The 14,313-nt window shown below is 41.1% G+C and overlaps 1 protein-coding gene across 11 annotated transcripts in view; it reads left to right on the forward strand.

Annotated features, from left to right (window-relative positions):
- Positions 1–1,168: 1,168 nt before the first annotated feature.
- LOC308091157 (unconventional myosin-XVIIIa-like) overlaps positions 1,169–14,313 on the forward strand; it is an 82,960-nt gene continuing 69,815 nt past the window's right edge. For 8 of the 11 annotated variants that reach the window (XM_080436567.1, XM_080436558.1, XM_080436557.1 and 5 more), the window contains exons 1-3: positions 11,300–11,399; positions 12,816–12,830; positions 13,291–14,205. In XM_080436567.1, the coding sequence (XP_080292693.1) occupies positions 13,405–14,205 (801 nt within the window). In that variant the 5' untranslated portion in view covers positions 11,300–11,399; positions 12,816–12,830; positions 13,291–13,404. Of the gene's footprint in view, positions 1,255–2,197; positions 3,309–11,299; positions 11,400–12,815; positions 12,831–13,290; positions 14,206–14,313 lie in introns of those variants that run through there. The other 3 variants (XM_080436560.1, XM_080436559.1, XM_080436566.1) reach the window with 2 other exon arrangements.

Genomic DNA, 14,313 nt, shown 5'->3' on the forward strand with positions numbered 1-14,313 from the left:
GTTTTTATAGTATAGTTTGTTGATTATTTTTGATGCAGTAAATGGTCATTTATCTTTTCTTTCTTTCTTTCTTTTTTTTTAGGTATTAAAAAGGTCTTAAATGTCCTTAAATTGTAATTTCACTGTCATCTGGGGACCCCCCCCAAATCATGTGGGGACCCCCCTGGGGATCCCGACCCACAGATTGAGAACCACTGGGCTACATAACTAGGCTATGACGTAATTGTGACAGTGGGCGCAACAGTTTGGTTGGATGTTAAAGTAGCCTACAGCAGCCTACATCCACAGGATGTTTAAAAACAAGTTATGCATAATGGTTTTGTTAAAATACGTGTTTAATAACTGTATATTCTGATAGTTATCATTGCATTGAGTGTTTGTTCAGTAACAGGGGTCTCGTCTCTCCAGCTCTTCTGTAAACAGAAAATGCATGATATCCAATCAGGAGAGAGAACTCATAGAGAATACAGGACAAACAAGTTACATTGGAAGTGATGACATGACACAAAGAAATTAGCAGACAAAATTCGAACTGTAACACAAATTGGTGGACCTGCTCTCTGCAGTAACCAGAAGAGTGCATGGGTAGTGGGTACCAAAACATTGTGTGTGTGTGTGTGTGTGTGTGTGTGTGTGTGTGTGTGTGTGTGTAGTATTATATATATATATATATATATATATATATATATATATATATATATATATATATATATATATATATATATATATATATATATATATATATATATATATATATATATATATATATATATATATATAGGCTATATATATATATATATATATATATATATATATATATATATATATATATATATATATATATAGGCTATATATATATATACAATAACGAATACATGGGGGGAAAAAACGTTTTATTTGCTTGCAATACCACAGATGGGTTATGTGAGAGTGTATGCATTTAGTATATGTGATGGTTGATTGTGGACCAACAAACAAACAAAGAAATAAAGGAATGAATAAAGAAAGAAAGAAAGAAAGACATACATACTCTTTCCTATCTGGCAATGACAGGCGGTTAGTCTTCTATTGCAAATAGAGACCAGGAGAGGTCACTGCTGGTTAGTTCACGCCATAGAGACTGGTTGACAGTCACACTAACATTACCCTGCACAGTGCACACCCGGCTGTCAACTCCAAGAAAAATGCGAGAAACCTCCCGATTTCATCCTACACTACCTGGGCAGTCATCAAAGTCCAACTACCGCTTGCAGGGTAAGTGTTTATAACAATTGTTGATATATTATATGAGGCGCGGGTTTATTTGCATTGTATTTGCCATTATACTGAAAGTATTTCCCTAAATCCTCTGGTAGTGTAAAGAATGAGGGCAAAGCAGATTAAAGGGAGCGCGTTACGACCGGACGACGGGACGAGTGACAATAACCTTGCAATCGAGTCTAACTAAAGCCAGAAAACGTGAACAATCATTTCTTATTGCGTGTGTTAAAGTTTTCATTGTAGTATAACAAGTGGCTGCAGGTCGATACAGTAGAATAGGCTATGATAGTTAAATCTTATGACCTATTAACTCGGCCTATATGGATAAAAGTATACATTTATCTTTGATGGAAAAGGGTAGGAGTCGGCTATGTAGCTAAACGTAGACTATCCAAGTTTCAGCTTTCGCAGGAATCATATTCACAGGTTGTAGAACTGTTAAGCGCTTGGGGAGACAATTATTTTTGCTTAACTGGTTGAATGCGTGAGATTGATCACGAATCTCTTAAATTTGATCATTATTATGGCTCAGGCTCACATTATGCGATACTTGCTGATTGACATGACGACTCAAGGCAGTTCCGAGTTTCGACCCAGGAGTTGGACTAGTATGCACAAATTGATGTCAGTATGTCGGCCCAATCCCTCTGTCACTCTCATACCATCTATTAGGCTGTCATTAAAAAAAATATAGCTATTTGTATGCATAGCTCCTCCAAAATGTGCTTTCATTTTTCCATTTTAATTTTTGTCACACAAACATGAATAAGATGCATTATTGGATCTCATTAACTGATTGATCTGTGATTGATTGATTGATTGATTGATTGATTGATTGATTGATTGATTGATTGATTGATTGATTGATTGTCATTTTGTCAATAGAGGACTGTGTCAGCTATTACTGACTACTGTTTTACATTTTTCACCCTTCTAGATGTGTTCATGATTTGGGTGGAAAGCTACGTTTGATGACATTGAATGGAACTGTGGCAGAATAGCTTGCATTACCCTGCTCCTTCTCCAGTACACTCTGGCATTGGCAGAGAAAGTCAAGCATGTTTCACTTGATCAAGAAGGACAAGGAGAAGGAGAAGGATTTGGGCAAGAAGGAGAAAAAAGACAGGAAGGACAAAAAGGAGCGAATGTCCCAGGCGGAGATGAGTAGTCTAGAGGAGATGAGCATCAGGAGAGGCTTCTTCAACCTCCACCGTGGGAGCTCCAAGAGGGACTCTAAGACCAGGCTTGAGATCTCCAGCCCTATCCCGATCAAAGTGGCTACCAACACAGAGCTCAACCTGACAGACTTGACAGACATTGAGCGGTATGACAACTGCAGCACCCGCAGGCAGGATGTGGGACATATGCCTGCAGCCAGTCCCAACGATGATACCGTGGTAGATGGCCTAGCTCCTCATCGTAGCTCTGTAAAGGAGCGGGCAGCCAAGTTTGGTGAACTGTCTAAGCCCAATCCTCAGTTGGGCCAGACGCACCTCTCCTTTCCCCAGCAGAGCAAAGAGAACGACCCAACTTCTCCACCTCAGATAGAAACCAGGGTGTTGGAGCCACAGCAGCATAGACAAGTCCTGCAGTCCCAGGGCTCCAAGAAAAAATGGGTTCACATCCCAGAGGTGGTGGAGAAAACCTTCCCTGGTGTGGACCTACAGCTGCCTGTGTTAGTGGCTCCGCCACTGCCAGAGCCACGGGAATTGGAGCTGCAACGACGTAGCACTGGGGACTTTGGCTTCTCCCTGCGGAGAACCACCATGTTGGATAGACGGCCTGATGGAGGGGTGTGCCGACGTATGGTGCACTTCGCAGAGCCAGGCGCTGGCACCAAGGACCGGGCCCTGGGCTTGGTGCCTGGAGACAGGCTGGTGGAGATTAACGGGGTCAATGTGGAAAACAAGAGCAGAGATGAGATCGTGGAGGCGATCCGTCAGTCGGGAGAGTCAGTCCGTCTCAAGGTGCAGTCCATTTCGGAGCTGAGTGAGCTGAGTTGCTTCTGGTTGAAAACCAGCGAAGGGCCAAGCAGGGAGGTGTTTGATGTGAGTGTTACATACATTGTGATTATTTGTGGATTGAAATTCATTCACTTCACCTGCAGACATCGATCCTAACGGTGGTTCAGTGGTTCCTGTTAGAGATGCACAGAAGCATCTATGCACTATGTATATGGCATAGTGTATGTTTTTTGTTTCATTATGTTCCATGTACCTGCACCAAAACAGAATGTTCTCGTCATCGTGGCTGACGAATAGAAGAATGCTCACCCTAAAACACGCTCGCCCCTGTTCAAATCCGGCGACCTCGAAACGGTCGCCACCAGGTATTCCTAAATGTAACCTCAGTAAAACTATGCCTAAACCTAACCTTATTCCTAAACGTAACCTCAGTAAAACTATGCCTAAACCTAACCTTATTTTTAAACTTAACCTCAGTAAACGTATGCCTAAATCTAAACGTATTCCTAACCTTAACCTCAGTAAAACGAATACAAGAATACAAGAACCGCTGGGGGCGAGCAATCTTGTTTTGGGGCGAGCGTTCCGGTTACCCATGCTGACCACTGCACAGAGAGTGGGTGCCTGAGTGGGGCATGTTTAAGGTCACCAACAACACTTACTTAACAGGTTAAGTGCTAATTTGTTTGAATTAACAGATTCATCTGTTGGAGTGTTAAACTTCACCCATCTGCTCAACCAAATGTTACCTGAGCAACTGAAGGTTTACATGAGTAACCAAAGTTTTGAACGGCCTCAGAGTGTGTGATGGAGAGTATATATATGGCCCAATACACTCTACCCTATGTGTTGCTTGACAATGTTTTTAAATTTTCAACTGAAAAGTATGATATGTCGACTCAATACGCTATTGTTGTTGAGCGACACTTGCTTCGTGCAAATATAAATCGGACTTTTCAGTGTCCCAGAAAACACCAATTATGATTATCATAGAAAAAGACAGGTCATTTGAAAAAATGAAAACGCAAGTGTGGGAATGACCTAGAAACAGCAGCACTATTTATAGGAGGTTATAATAAAAGCTGGATTCTGGATCTCAGGACTAGTAAACTTTAGAAAAATGCTATGATTCTTGAGTGTCCTGCTAGATTCTCGTTTACTTGATTCTACTCTATGGTCTAGTCATGAGAATTTGATATTAAAAGTCAATTGAATCTGTGTCATTTGTTACATGATCCTTTGGACTTTTGTAAGGTGCTGTATAGGATTTTATTGTTCACTATGCCTCATAGTTGAACAATCATAATGCACGTGTCTAGTTATGAATAATTATAGTCATGACTGCAATGTGTTGGCTGAACAAAGAGGCCTGTTCTTATAAGAAATCCTGCCGTTCAGGTTTATTTTCTCTCTCTCTCTGTCTGTCTGTCTGTCTGTCTGTCTGTCTGTCTGTCTGTCTGTCTGTCTGTCTGTCTGTCTGTCTGTCTGTCTGTCTGTCTGTCTGTCTGTCTGTCTGTCTGTCTGTCTGTCTGTCTGTCTGTCTGTCTGTCTGTCTGTCTGTCTGTCTGTCTGTCTGTCTGTCTGTCTGTCTGTCTGTCTGTCTCTCTCTCTCTCTCTCTCTCTCTCTCTCTCTCTCTCTCTCTCTCTCTCTCTCTCTCTCTCTCTCTCTCTCTCTCTCTCTCTCTCTCTCTCTCTCTCTCTCTCTCTCTCTCTCTCGCTTTTTCTAATTTATTTCATAACTAACTTTCATAATTTGAGATGGTTTGCAGGTTAGTTGTGATATCGCTCACATTTGCATTAGCGCCATATAGCACATTTTATTTATTATGTAATTATAGATATATTTTTATTTGGCACATAAATGTGACCTAAGATATTATCACTTGCTCACCTGTCAAAAGTGTGTAGTATGTATTGGGAAAGGTAATGCCTGTCAAACTTGAGCATTTGTGTATTAGTAGACCTTCATGATTCAAATCTTGTCAATGAATACTCTTGATTGACTACAGCATTTTACATACATCAGCAATGTTTGATATATTTTATGAATCTTAAAGGAGCACTTCAACCATGTTCAACCTTACCTTCAAATACTTTGCTCTTACTAATGCTCATAAAATAGCACAATTTTGTCTCATTGGTGGGCTATGGACAGCTCAGAAACCAGCCTACCAAAGACATCACTGATGGGCTGGGCATTCCAAGCTAATAGAAACTACAGCCTTTCTCTTCCTGGAAAGTTAGCATGCTGAAATAGAAGGCATTTTTCTTACATTAATAAATAAATCAAGTTTGAAATGTCCAAACTTTCATAACTGCTTTCATAACTGTCCACAGCCTTCCTCTGAGACACAGAGCAATAGTAGTTAGGACCAATTATATGGAGATAAGATGGGTTAAAATGGGTGAAGGGGTCCTTTAAGAAATAGGCTATTAATTCAATTTTCTTTTGTAGCATCACAAACAAGCAGCATTTACATGGATTCTTGAATTCATTCTGCACCAAATTAGATTATATAACTATTCTGGGCCAAGAACCAGCAGCTGAATAAATCAAAGCATTTGTTTATTGGTTGTTTGCTACTGTCCACTCTGCATGAAGCCAGAGCAACTATTCTTCTGTTGCAGCCTTTCTAGTACTGTCTCTTCTTAAAGATGTCAGTCTGTGTGCTGGCTTTAGCACAGGCCTCAGATCAACAAGATCTTTTTCTGAGCCAAGGCCTCTCATTGAAGCCTAGCCTTGTTATAACGTGCAATAATATGCAACTGTGTTTCAGTAGGATCCCCTATCTCCATCCCTCGTCTATTAAAAAACAACACACTCCGACAGACTACAGCAGCCAAAGTAAGACAACTTAGCTTGTCAAGTGAAGAGCTATTAAGTTTAAATGTATTTAGTAGTTCAAATGGTTACTTTTTCCATTGTAACAGCCATTAAGCCAAAGTGCAGTTGGGGGTCATCTTGTGTTGTCATAAAGCATGAGTGTGGGATAGAGTGTGCAGATTTTAGAGAGAGAGGGGGGTGTTCTATGGTGAGCTTAGGGAGAGGAGCCAGAAGTTTGGATGGATTTTGATTACATGCTTGACATATGCAAGGCCTGAAGTATAGCACTGTAGATATTCATCTCACAGTTCAGCTACCATCTACTTTAGGGTACTTTCTTGGCTGTTGGCCGGCAGGAAGCCTGTACTGAGAAAGTACTTAAATATGTGTCGTTATCAGCAGATTGATTTTGGTGAAAATTCATAGTTGTCAGTTTGAACTGTGACAATGATATTGAATTGAGGTGCCCTCACTATAATAAGATGTTGAATCATGTTTTTCATATGCATGGCCTGAAGTATAGCACTGTAGATATTTATCTCACAGTTCAGTTACCATCAACTTGTATATGGCATAGTGTAACCAGTACTGAGAAATAACGTAAATATGTTATGTTATCATCGGCAGGGGCTATGACTGGCTCACAAGGACAGCTAATGTTGTTTCATGTAATAGCTCTGTTAGTTATAGCTCATTCCATTGCATTTGCTATCTGTCTAATGGCCACACAAGGTTGTGTCACTGGAAATTAGCAAATGGTTTAATCTCAAGCTGCCCATTTAAATTACATCATTCCCATCTCCAGTATGGTGTAATGGTGATGCTCGTAGTACAGAGCATTAACACAGACCTGGATTAGAAATGGGCGGTTCCTCTAAGGATAAAAATAAAGCTGTTTGGTTAACGTTAGAAGCCAGTCTTAAGAGGCCATTTCTGTCTTTTTCTATTCTCAAAGTGAACATAAAGTACAAGAATAGTAGCTAGCCACAGGCTATTTCCTGGGGCCACAAAAGTTACCACTAGCTGTGAATCTAATAATGTATTCAATCCTATTGAGCAACCTGTTATCGGCTTTGCCTCTGGGGTAGATTTTGATATTGATATTATAAGGAAGCATATTTCATTTTTTTTTACTGTTAAAAAATATGAGACGTGATGTTTTGGATTGTCAAATTACATTATGTTGTGCTACTTACTGGACAGATACGTAGAGAGTGTTATTCTATTATCACTGAACTCCCCCTACTGTAAAAGTCTGTTCTTGGTTTTCTCTTTCTGTGTGCTTCTCTTTTAAAGAAAGGTATCTATTATTCAGATGAGTGAATTGCCACCTGTGTCAATACTGTCGATGTGACTTGTGGTGTTTGAAAGGCACCCACTGTGTAGAGGAAATTATGATAAAGCTCATCTTCACTACAGCATGGAAACCTGAATTACTGTATTGTATGTGTATGTGTATGTGTCGTGCACGAGTGTGTTCGCTCGCGTGCGTGTGTGCATGCATGAGTGTGTGTGTGTGTGTGTTTTGGGGATACGTGACCTGACCTGTTTGGCTGTTTTGGAGTTGATGATTACCTATTAGATGCATTGTTCACCTGTTTGTTGAAGGAACTGTGCAGTAGTGTGCTAATCCATGTTTCCCTGTATGCTGACCCTGGAATGGAGTTAAGTTTTAAGAGAATTTTAAGAGCGTCGTACAATGGTGTATATGCAGTGAAATAGTAGATCTATACCGTAAGCTTACAACGGGTTGCAAAGTATACTGTATATTCAGTGTTTTTATCAGACCCAGTACATGTAAACCATGGATGAGACACCACACACCCGTGTCTGTATTTTAACCCACTTGTCCTTCAGCGCATTGCAATGACCTGCTTTCTGTAAGAAGTTCTGTGAGTCTCAGGGCTTTTCACTTGTGCTTTGTAAATTCTGGGTCATCTTCACTTTCCTGGATTTCATAATTCTACTAGAGTACTGTGGTCTCATCATTTATTGGTTGTGCTCCCAAACTGTGACTGTTTCCAAATTCTACAAGCTCCAAACCCGGGAGTTGTCACTCAATATAACTGGCTAACCGCCCTCCCAGGGCTTTATCCAGTCCTTAACTATACACTAACCCCATGCCTAGCCGTAACCATCTCTACCTGCCTAAACACTACTATCATTTTAATATTGTTACACCCGCACCTAGGTCAGCTTGGCTCTGGATGTTTGTGCAATGCATCGTGGGTATGCTGCTACTTAACTGTCTAATTTATTTCAAATCTTTATGTCTAGCTAAGACATTTTCCTCTATCTATATATTTTATTTTATAGAAAAAATGGGGGTTGGTGTTTTCATTGAACATTTTTCACTTTAAGGGTCCTTATCTAAATTGAATTAACGAAAGTAGAGTTCATATCTATGACAAAGAAACAGTTCAGGGCAGACTCTACAGTAAGTGGGTCAGAATCATTGTGTTTAGGGTATATACAAGCCTTAATCTTTGGTCAGTGCATACAAACAACCCTCAAGCTGTGTCCTGCTCGCACACTCTGGGGATTAACCAAGTGTGCTAGATAGGCCAGACACACCCTATGTTTAGACTCACTGCCCATGTAGACTTGTAGAATGGCAAACCACTGAAGAACAAGGATGTTCTACACAGCTTTATTTGTTATTTGAATGTGAAACAGTGGGATCATGAAAATAGTATTGGCCTCAAATACAGATCAGTGTGATAATATAGCACCATTTATTTATTTGTTTTGAGTTTTTACGTTGTGGCTCTGCAGTAGTCTAGCCGTCTTTAAGAGGGTCGGCCTGTGTGTCTGTCTGTCTGTCTGTGACGCAAATCAGGGAAGCCGGTGCCCACACCCCGAGTTTGAGGCTGTTCCGTGACTCCGTCAGGACAGACAGACATACAGAGATTCTGTGAATTAATAATACACAAGGGAAGTCAAAACCGTGCCCATATTTGGAGTCACACATGTCATAGACGACTGACCTCATGACTAATGTCACAGGCTGTTTTTTTTTGTTTGTTAGTTTTTTTTTTACCATAGATCTATCTCACTGGTCCTGAATTTTTGCCATAAACATGCACCTGGATGCTATCATTATGTAGCCTATTTATGACAGGGTCATGTATTAAATCAACCTTCCACTTAAAGAGTTAAGATAATAGATAGCTAAGATCTAAACAAAAAGTTAAAATAAAAGAGTATAGTTTTACTCCTGAGGCTACCCGCCTTAACAACTTAACTGAATCAGTTGAATAGCTACCTCCAGGCTCGGCTCCCTCTGTAACATGTGTTTTGTCAAACTGGTTCTGCCACAACACATTTTAGTGAATTACTTCACAAGCCTCACCACAAAGACAACAGTCACACCTGTTGTGTAGTAATTTGTATCGATTAACTTTTTATTAGGTTAATAATTATATGGGTTAATTCCATTATTATTTTTGCCTGATAAGACAAAAACAATAGATTGAAAGTGTTTTATTCAGCCATTCAACCCAGGTATGATAAGAAACCACAGATTTCATGCTCTGAAGTATCATAGCCTTGTCCTGAAGTATGGTTGTAATTAGTTCTGACTGGGTGTGACAAGGTGTCTCAGGCCATACCTATGTCATTAGTCACGTTTGCACACGATACTGTACTTTGAAATGCTAGAAATGCAGATTCATGTTTAAGTGTACCAGAAATGGGGAAGATAATTCTTGCCATATCAGGACTAACCTGAAAAACACTAGTACTAAGGGCTTTGTTTTTAAATGTTTTTCACTGATTAATACAAAACAACATATATAGGTCAGCATAATGTGAAACCAATACTTTTTGGAGGCTGAAAATCACAGGTTTATGGCTCCATCTTGTGGTGTACTGATCACAGTGAAAGTTGCAGCACTGATTTTCACTGACTGATAAGGCAAAAATAATAGATGGAGGTCACCATGAAACTACAATGCTCAAACTTTAAAACGGTTTCCTCTTTGAAAGTGTTATATTTATTTGCCATTCATCCCAATTATGATAAAAAACAACAACACAGATTTCATGCTCTCTGTGAATTATGGTTGTTGCAATTAGTAGTCACATTTTCCCATAGCCTATGTTGCTTTGAATGCCAGAAATGCTGATTCATGTTTAAATGTACCAGAAAAGAAAAACAAATATTTTCCATATCAGGACAAGAACCTGACAACCACTACTAAGTTTTTTTTAAAAATGATTATTATGGGTTAATACTATGTAGTACAGGTATATAGGCCAGCAGAATGTAAATCTAATGCATTTATTTGGGCTGAAACTCAGGTTTATGGCTCCCTCTTGTGGTGTATTGGTCACAGTGAAAGTGATATATTTTCCCTGTCTGTCTTACATACAGCCAATGGTCTGTGTGTACAGAGGTGACACTCTAAAGAGGTTATCCCTGTCATTCAAGTAAAGTTGTCTGATTATTTTAAGTATAGCTTATAGGCTATTTATGTGTGGGTGAGTCTATGTAAAGAACTTTTATATACAACTAAAAGGAAAATAATTAATTAATTGAAACAAAAATAAAAATAACAAATTAACAATGCAACTAAACAATAAGAAATACAATTACATTAATAAAACTGGTTTTCCATCACATATGTTGCATAATAGTATTTCATCTAGCACTGAGCTGAGCGGCTATGTGCACATGCGTGCGGGTGCATGTGCATGTCTGTGTAGTGTGCACAATCATAAAATCACACAATCATTATGCATCGTTAGATTTAAAACATTTACTTGTGTATGTATGTGAGTCAATAGTGTCAATAGTGTGGCCCGTACAAAGAGATAGGGTGCACAGTAAGAAAGTGGATGCAATCAGTTTACATTTTTTAGTAGACGATGACTTGTATTGTCATGGCTTATATTGTTGCAATACTCCCACATTCTTTGTGCCACTCGGTGATGCACTTTGGATAGTGCTACCTGTTGTCGGAGCCCACCTTTTAGTTTCCCTCTCAGTGGTAGATGTGTTGGGCACCCAGCAGGGGGCGACAGTGGCAGGAAGAGGTAAGAGAGGTAATTGGTGTGGCACACCACCAATCTATTAATAGCCCCCCATGTATCCCAGCAGCTGTCCCTCTTCTGTCTCTCCGGCCTGCATCCGGAATACTGTGTCTGCCAGGGTCCTATCAGATTACCCCCCCCGCCCGCCCCTCAGACCTCAGCATACACTGCTGACTGTGACGTTCAACCCGTGTGGTTTCCCTGCCTACTCAACTTGGACTGAGGTCCGTAAAGCTTTTCCCAGACCCCCTGTCTCATCCCGAACTTGCAGTGGCAAGAGAAGGAACACTGGAAAGCTGACCAGGTCGGGAGACAAGGTAACAACAAGCTATAGGCCCCTGGACACACTGTGTGGCTCACAGTGTGTTTTCCCCTACCAGGCGTACATTCCATTAGGGCACTGCCTCAGAATGGCCTGCTTTGCTGCTGAAACTATTTATAGGAGTGGACTCTGATGAAAGCTAGGCCAGGGATGGTGAAACATGTTGCTGCTCCACTTGACTTCAGTTCTGTCTCATCAATGAGTACAAAGGTCCATTTTGGACTTGGTTAGACACTGGACCTAAAAAAAAAATGAAGAGATAGTATAGTGTGTTTTACTGAATCGATCTAGCAGCATGCTGCTTGATTATATACTACTGTGTGTGATTCAGCAAATGAGCTACTTGCTTATGTTGTTAATTGACTAGTCATACTACTGACTGGGTGCTGATTGTTGCCAGTGTCAATAACCTACCTTATTGCTTTTGTGCGATTAACATTTATTTATTTATAGTTGTAAAACAGGTGCATGTGGTAGTTCTACTAGTAGAAGAAAATAGTTGTTGAAAGACATTCTGTCTTGTTAACATACAATAAATGATCTACTGAATTGTCTGTTGCCTAGTATTCCAACTGGAACTAGTAAGAGGTCTTGTTTGGGGGGCTCTATTTGCCCATACCTTCAGTATGACATGTTTATTAACTTGAGGGGTCTACACTATATACACACCATTCAAGCCCTTTGAACCAAGTGCTCAATATTCAGGGTTAGGCCTGTTCTGTTTGCCAAATTATGTTTTTGCCCTGCACTTTCATTCCTGTGTTTGTAAAGTCTGTTTGTCACTTACCAATTCACCAATGTCGTAACTTACTTTCTGCTATTACTTAAAGATCCAAATTATCAATATTGCGGCAGTTATAATTTTAATCTATTATACGTCATAAAGTGAAGGACTATCCCTAGATCCTTTTTAAAACCATTATGCAGTGACTAGGTCCTGGCTTTTTGGGGTCTATTTTCCACTCTCCTTTCTCCAGCTATCCATTTCATCATATCTTCTGTCCTCAGTGCTACATGCTCCTACTGCCCTGTTGATATTTGACATCCAGTGGCAAGAAAGTGTATTCATTCATTGACCATCCTAAAACTCCCTCTCCCTGTATTATCCATTTCTCCTCTGCCTGCTGTCACCATCCATCCCTCTACCTCTCCCAGCTCTCCCCATGTCTTCTGGGTCACCACCATGGCTTATCGAAATCGCTTTTCATTTTGGGAACAAAAGGGAAGTCTTGTTTTACTTTTCTGCTCTTAAGGCTTCTCATTTCACTTATATGCATGTGGTTCTTCATTTCATGCTTTGAAGTCTTAAGTAGTAGTAGTAAACATTATTTGGTGTGTACTGTGTAGACAGAGACACGCCCTGGTCTAAATCTGTGGTTTAATCAATATTTTTTGCTGTTCCCTCATGTAGGTTAACAAGCCAAATGTAAGTGCCACTTCACCTGCATGAGTTTGGACAGCGTTCACTCTGTATGTAGTATCATTAGACAGAATTGCTAGCTAAAGCAATTTTTTTTCCATTTTTCCTTTCTTAACTATGGTGACTTGCAGTGATACATTTAGGAAAGATCTGCTCTGTTACAGTATGTAAACTTCTAGGGTTAGCGTTAGCGTTTCTTAGCCCAGGTCTCATTGTTCTATATCTACACAGTAAAATCCGATTCCTCAGTTTTATCCTTTTGTTACTCAGTTTGTTCAAATGAAACCAAATGGGCCCTAAGGGTCTATTTGTTTCAATTCGTACACTCTCTGAGTTATACCAAGGATTTTAATGTATAATTAACCAAAACAGTCATCCAAGGGTCACTGTGTGTGTGTGTGTGTGAGTGTGCCAGGGACCTACGTAACCATCACCAGTGTCTCTGTCCTCCTCTGTTCATGCACAGTCTGATGGTGATGATAATCAGCCTCAACCAGTTTCTAGCCCTGTTCTAGACACAGGAAGTGGCCGACAGCCCACAACCGCAGTCCCCACTGAGGAATCCAACATTGTCAGTGCTATGGGTGATCCCGACGGGGATACCAGTGGTAAACGGGTGGTGACGGTTGTGAGAAGGTTTGTGAGGCGGGTGGTTCCTGGAGGACCGGCGGAGCAGAGCCAACCCACTGTCTCTGAGCCCCCCGGGGGGGCAGCCTCTGCTGCTGCTACGTCTGTGCCCAAAACCACCAAGGCTGCTTCCTCGTCTTTGGGACGCCGGGAAGAGAAGGATGACATTTCCGTGGGCCTGGCCAGCCTAATGGGCAGAGGTAAAACCAAGGAGCACCGGCCTCGTACCCGCACCCAGGACCGCAAGGAGGACCTGCCTCAAAATGAGGAGACCGAAAAGGATGAGGAGAAAGAAAAGGCAAAGGAGCCAGAAGAGAAGGCTGCAGAGCCAGAAGAGAAGGCTGCAGAGGAAAAAACACAGCAGGCTTTTGTGTCCATCATTGCACCACCCCAACCAGTGCCGCCAAAGCCCAACCCTGTCCTACCTGCTCCCAAGCCTGACCCATTGGCCCCTCCTCTTGGCTTTATCCCCGCCCCCAAACAGAATCCGTTGACCCCTCCTGCTGGTTTCATTCCTGCCCCCAAACAGAATCTGTTGACCCCTCCAGCTGGTTTCATTCCTGCCCCCAAACAGAATCCGTTGACCCCTCCTGCTGGTTTCATTCCTGCCCCCAAACCCTCCCCAAAGCCCTCCCCAAAACAGAACGTGCTGCCACGGCCGCCAGGTTTCATCCCTGTCCAGAGGACGGATGCTCTGGCGCCCCCTCCAGGGTTCATTCCAATTACGCGTACCACTGTTGTGAAGAAACCAGAGGTACAGAGTGACTGGTCTGGAGTGCCTTTTTTAAAATACTAAACTGTGTTAATGGAGCATGCTGTGAGATATTAACATGGATGGAATGTGATATCATAAGGTGCTGCT

Source organism: Gymnoscopelus braueri (assembly GCF_963280865.1).
Source record: "Gymnoscopelus braueri genome assembly, chromosome: 8".
In the NCBI taxonomy this organism is placed as follows: domain Eukaryota; kingdom Metazoa; phylum Chordata; class Actinopteri; order Myctophiformes; family Myctophidae; genus Gymnoscopelus; species Gymnoscopelus braueri.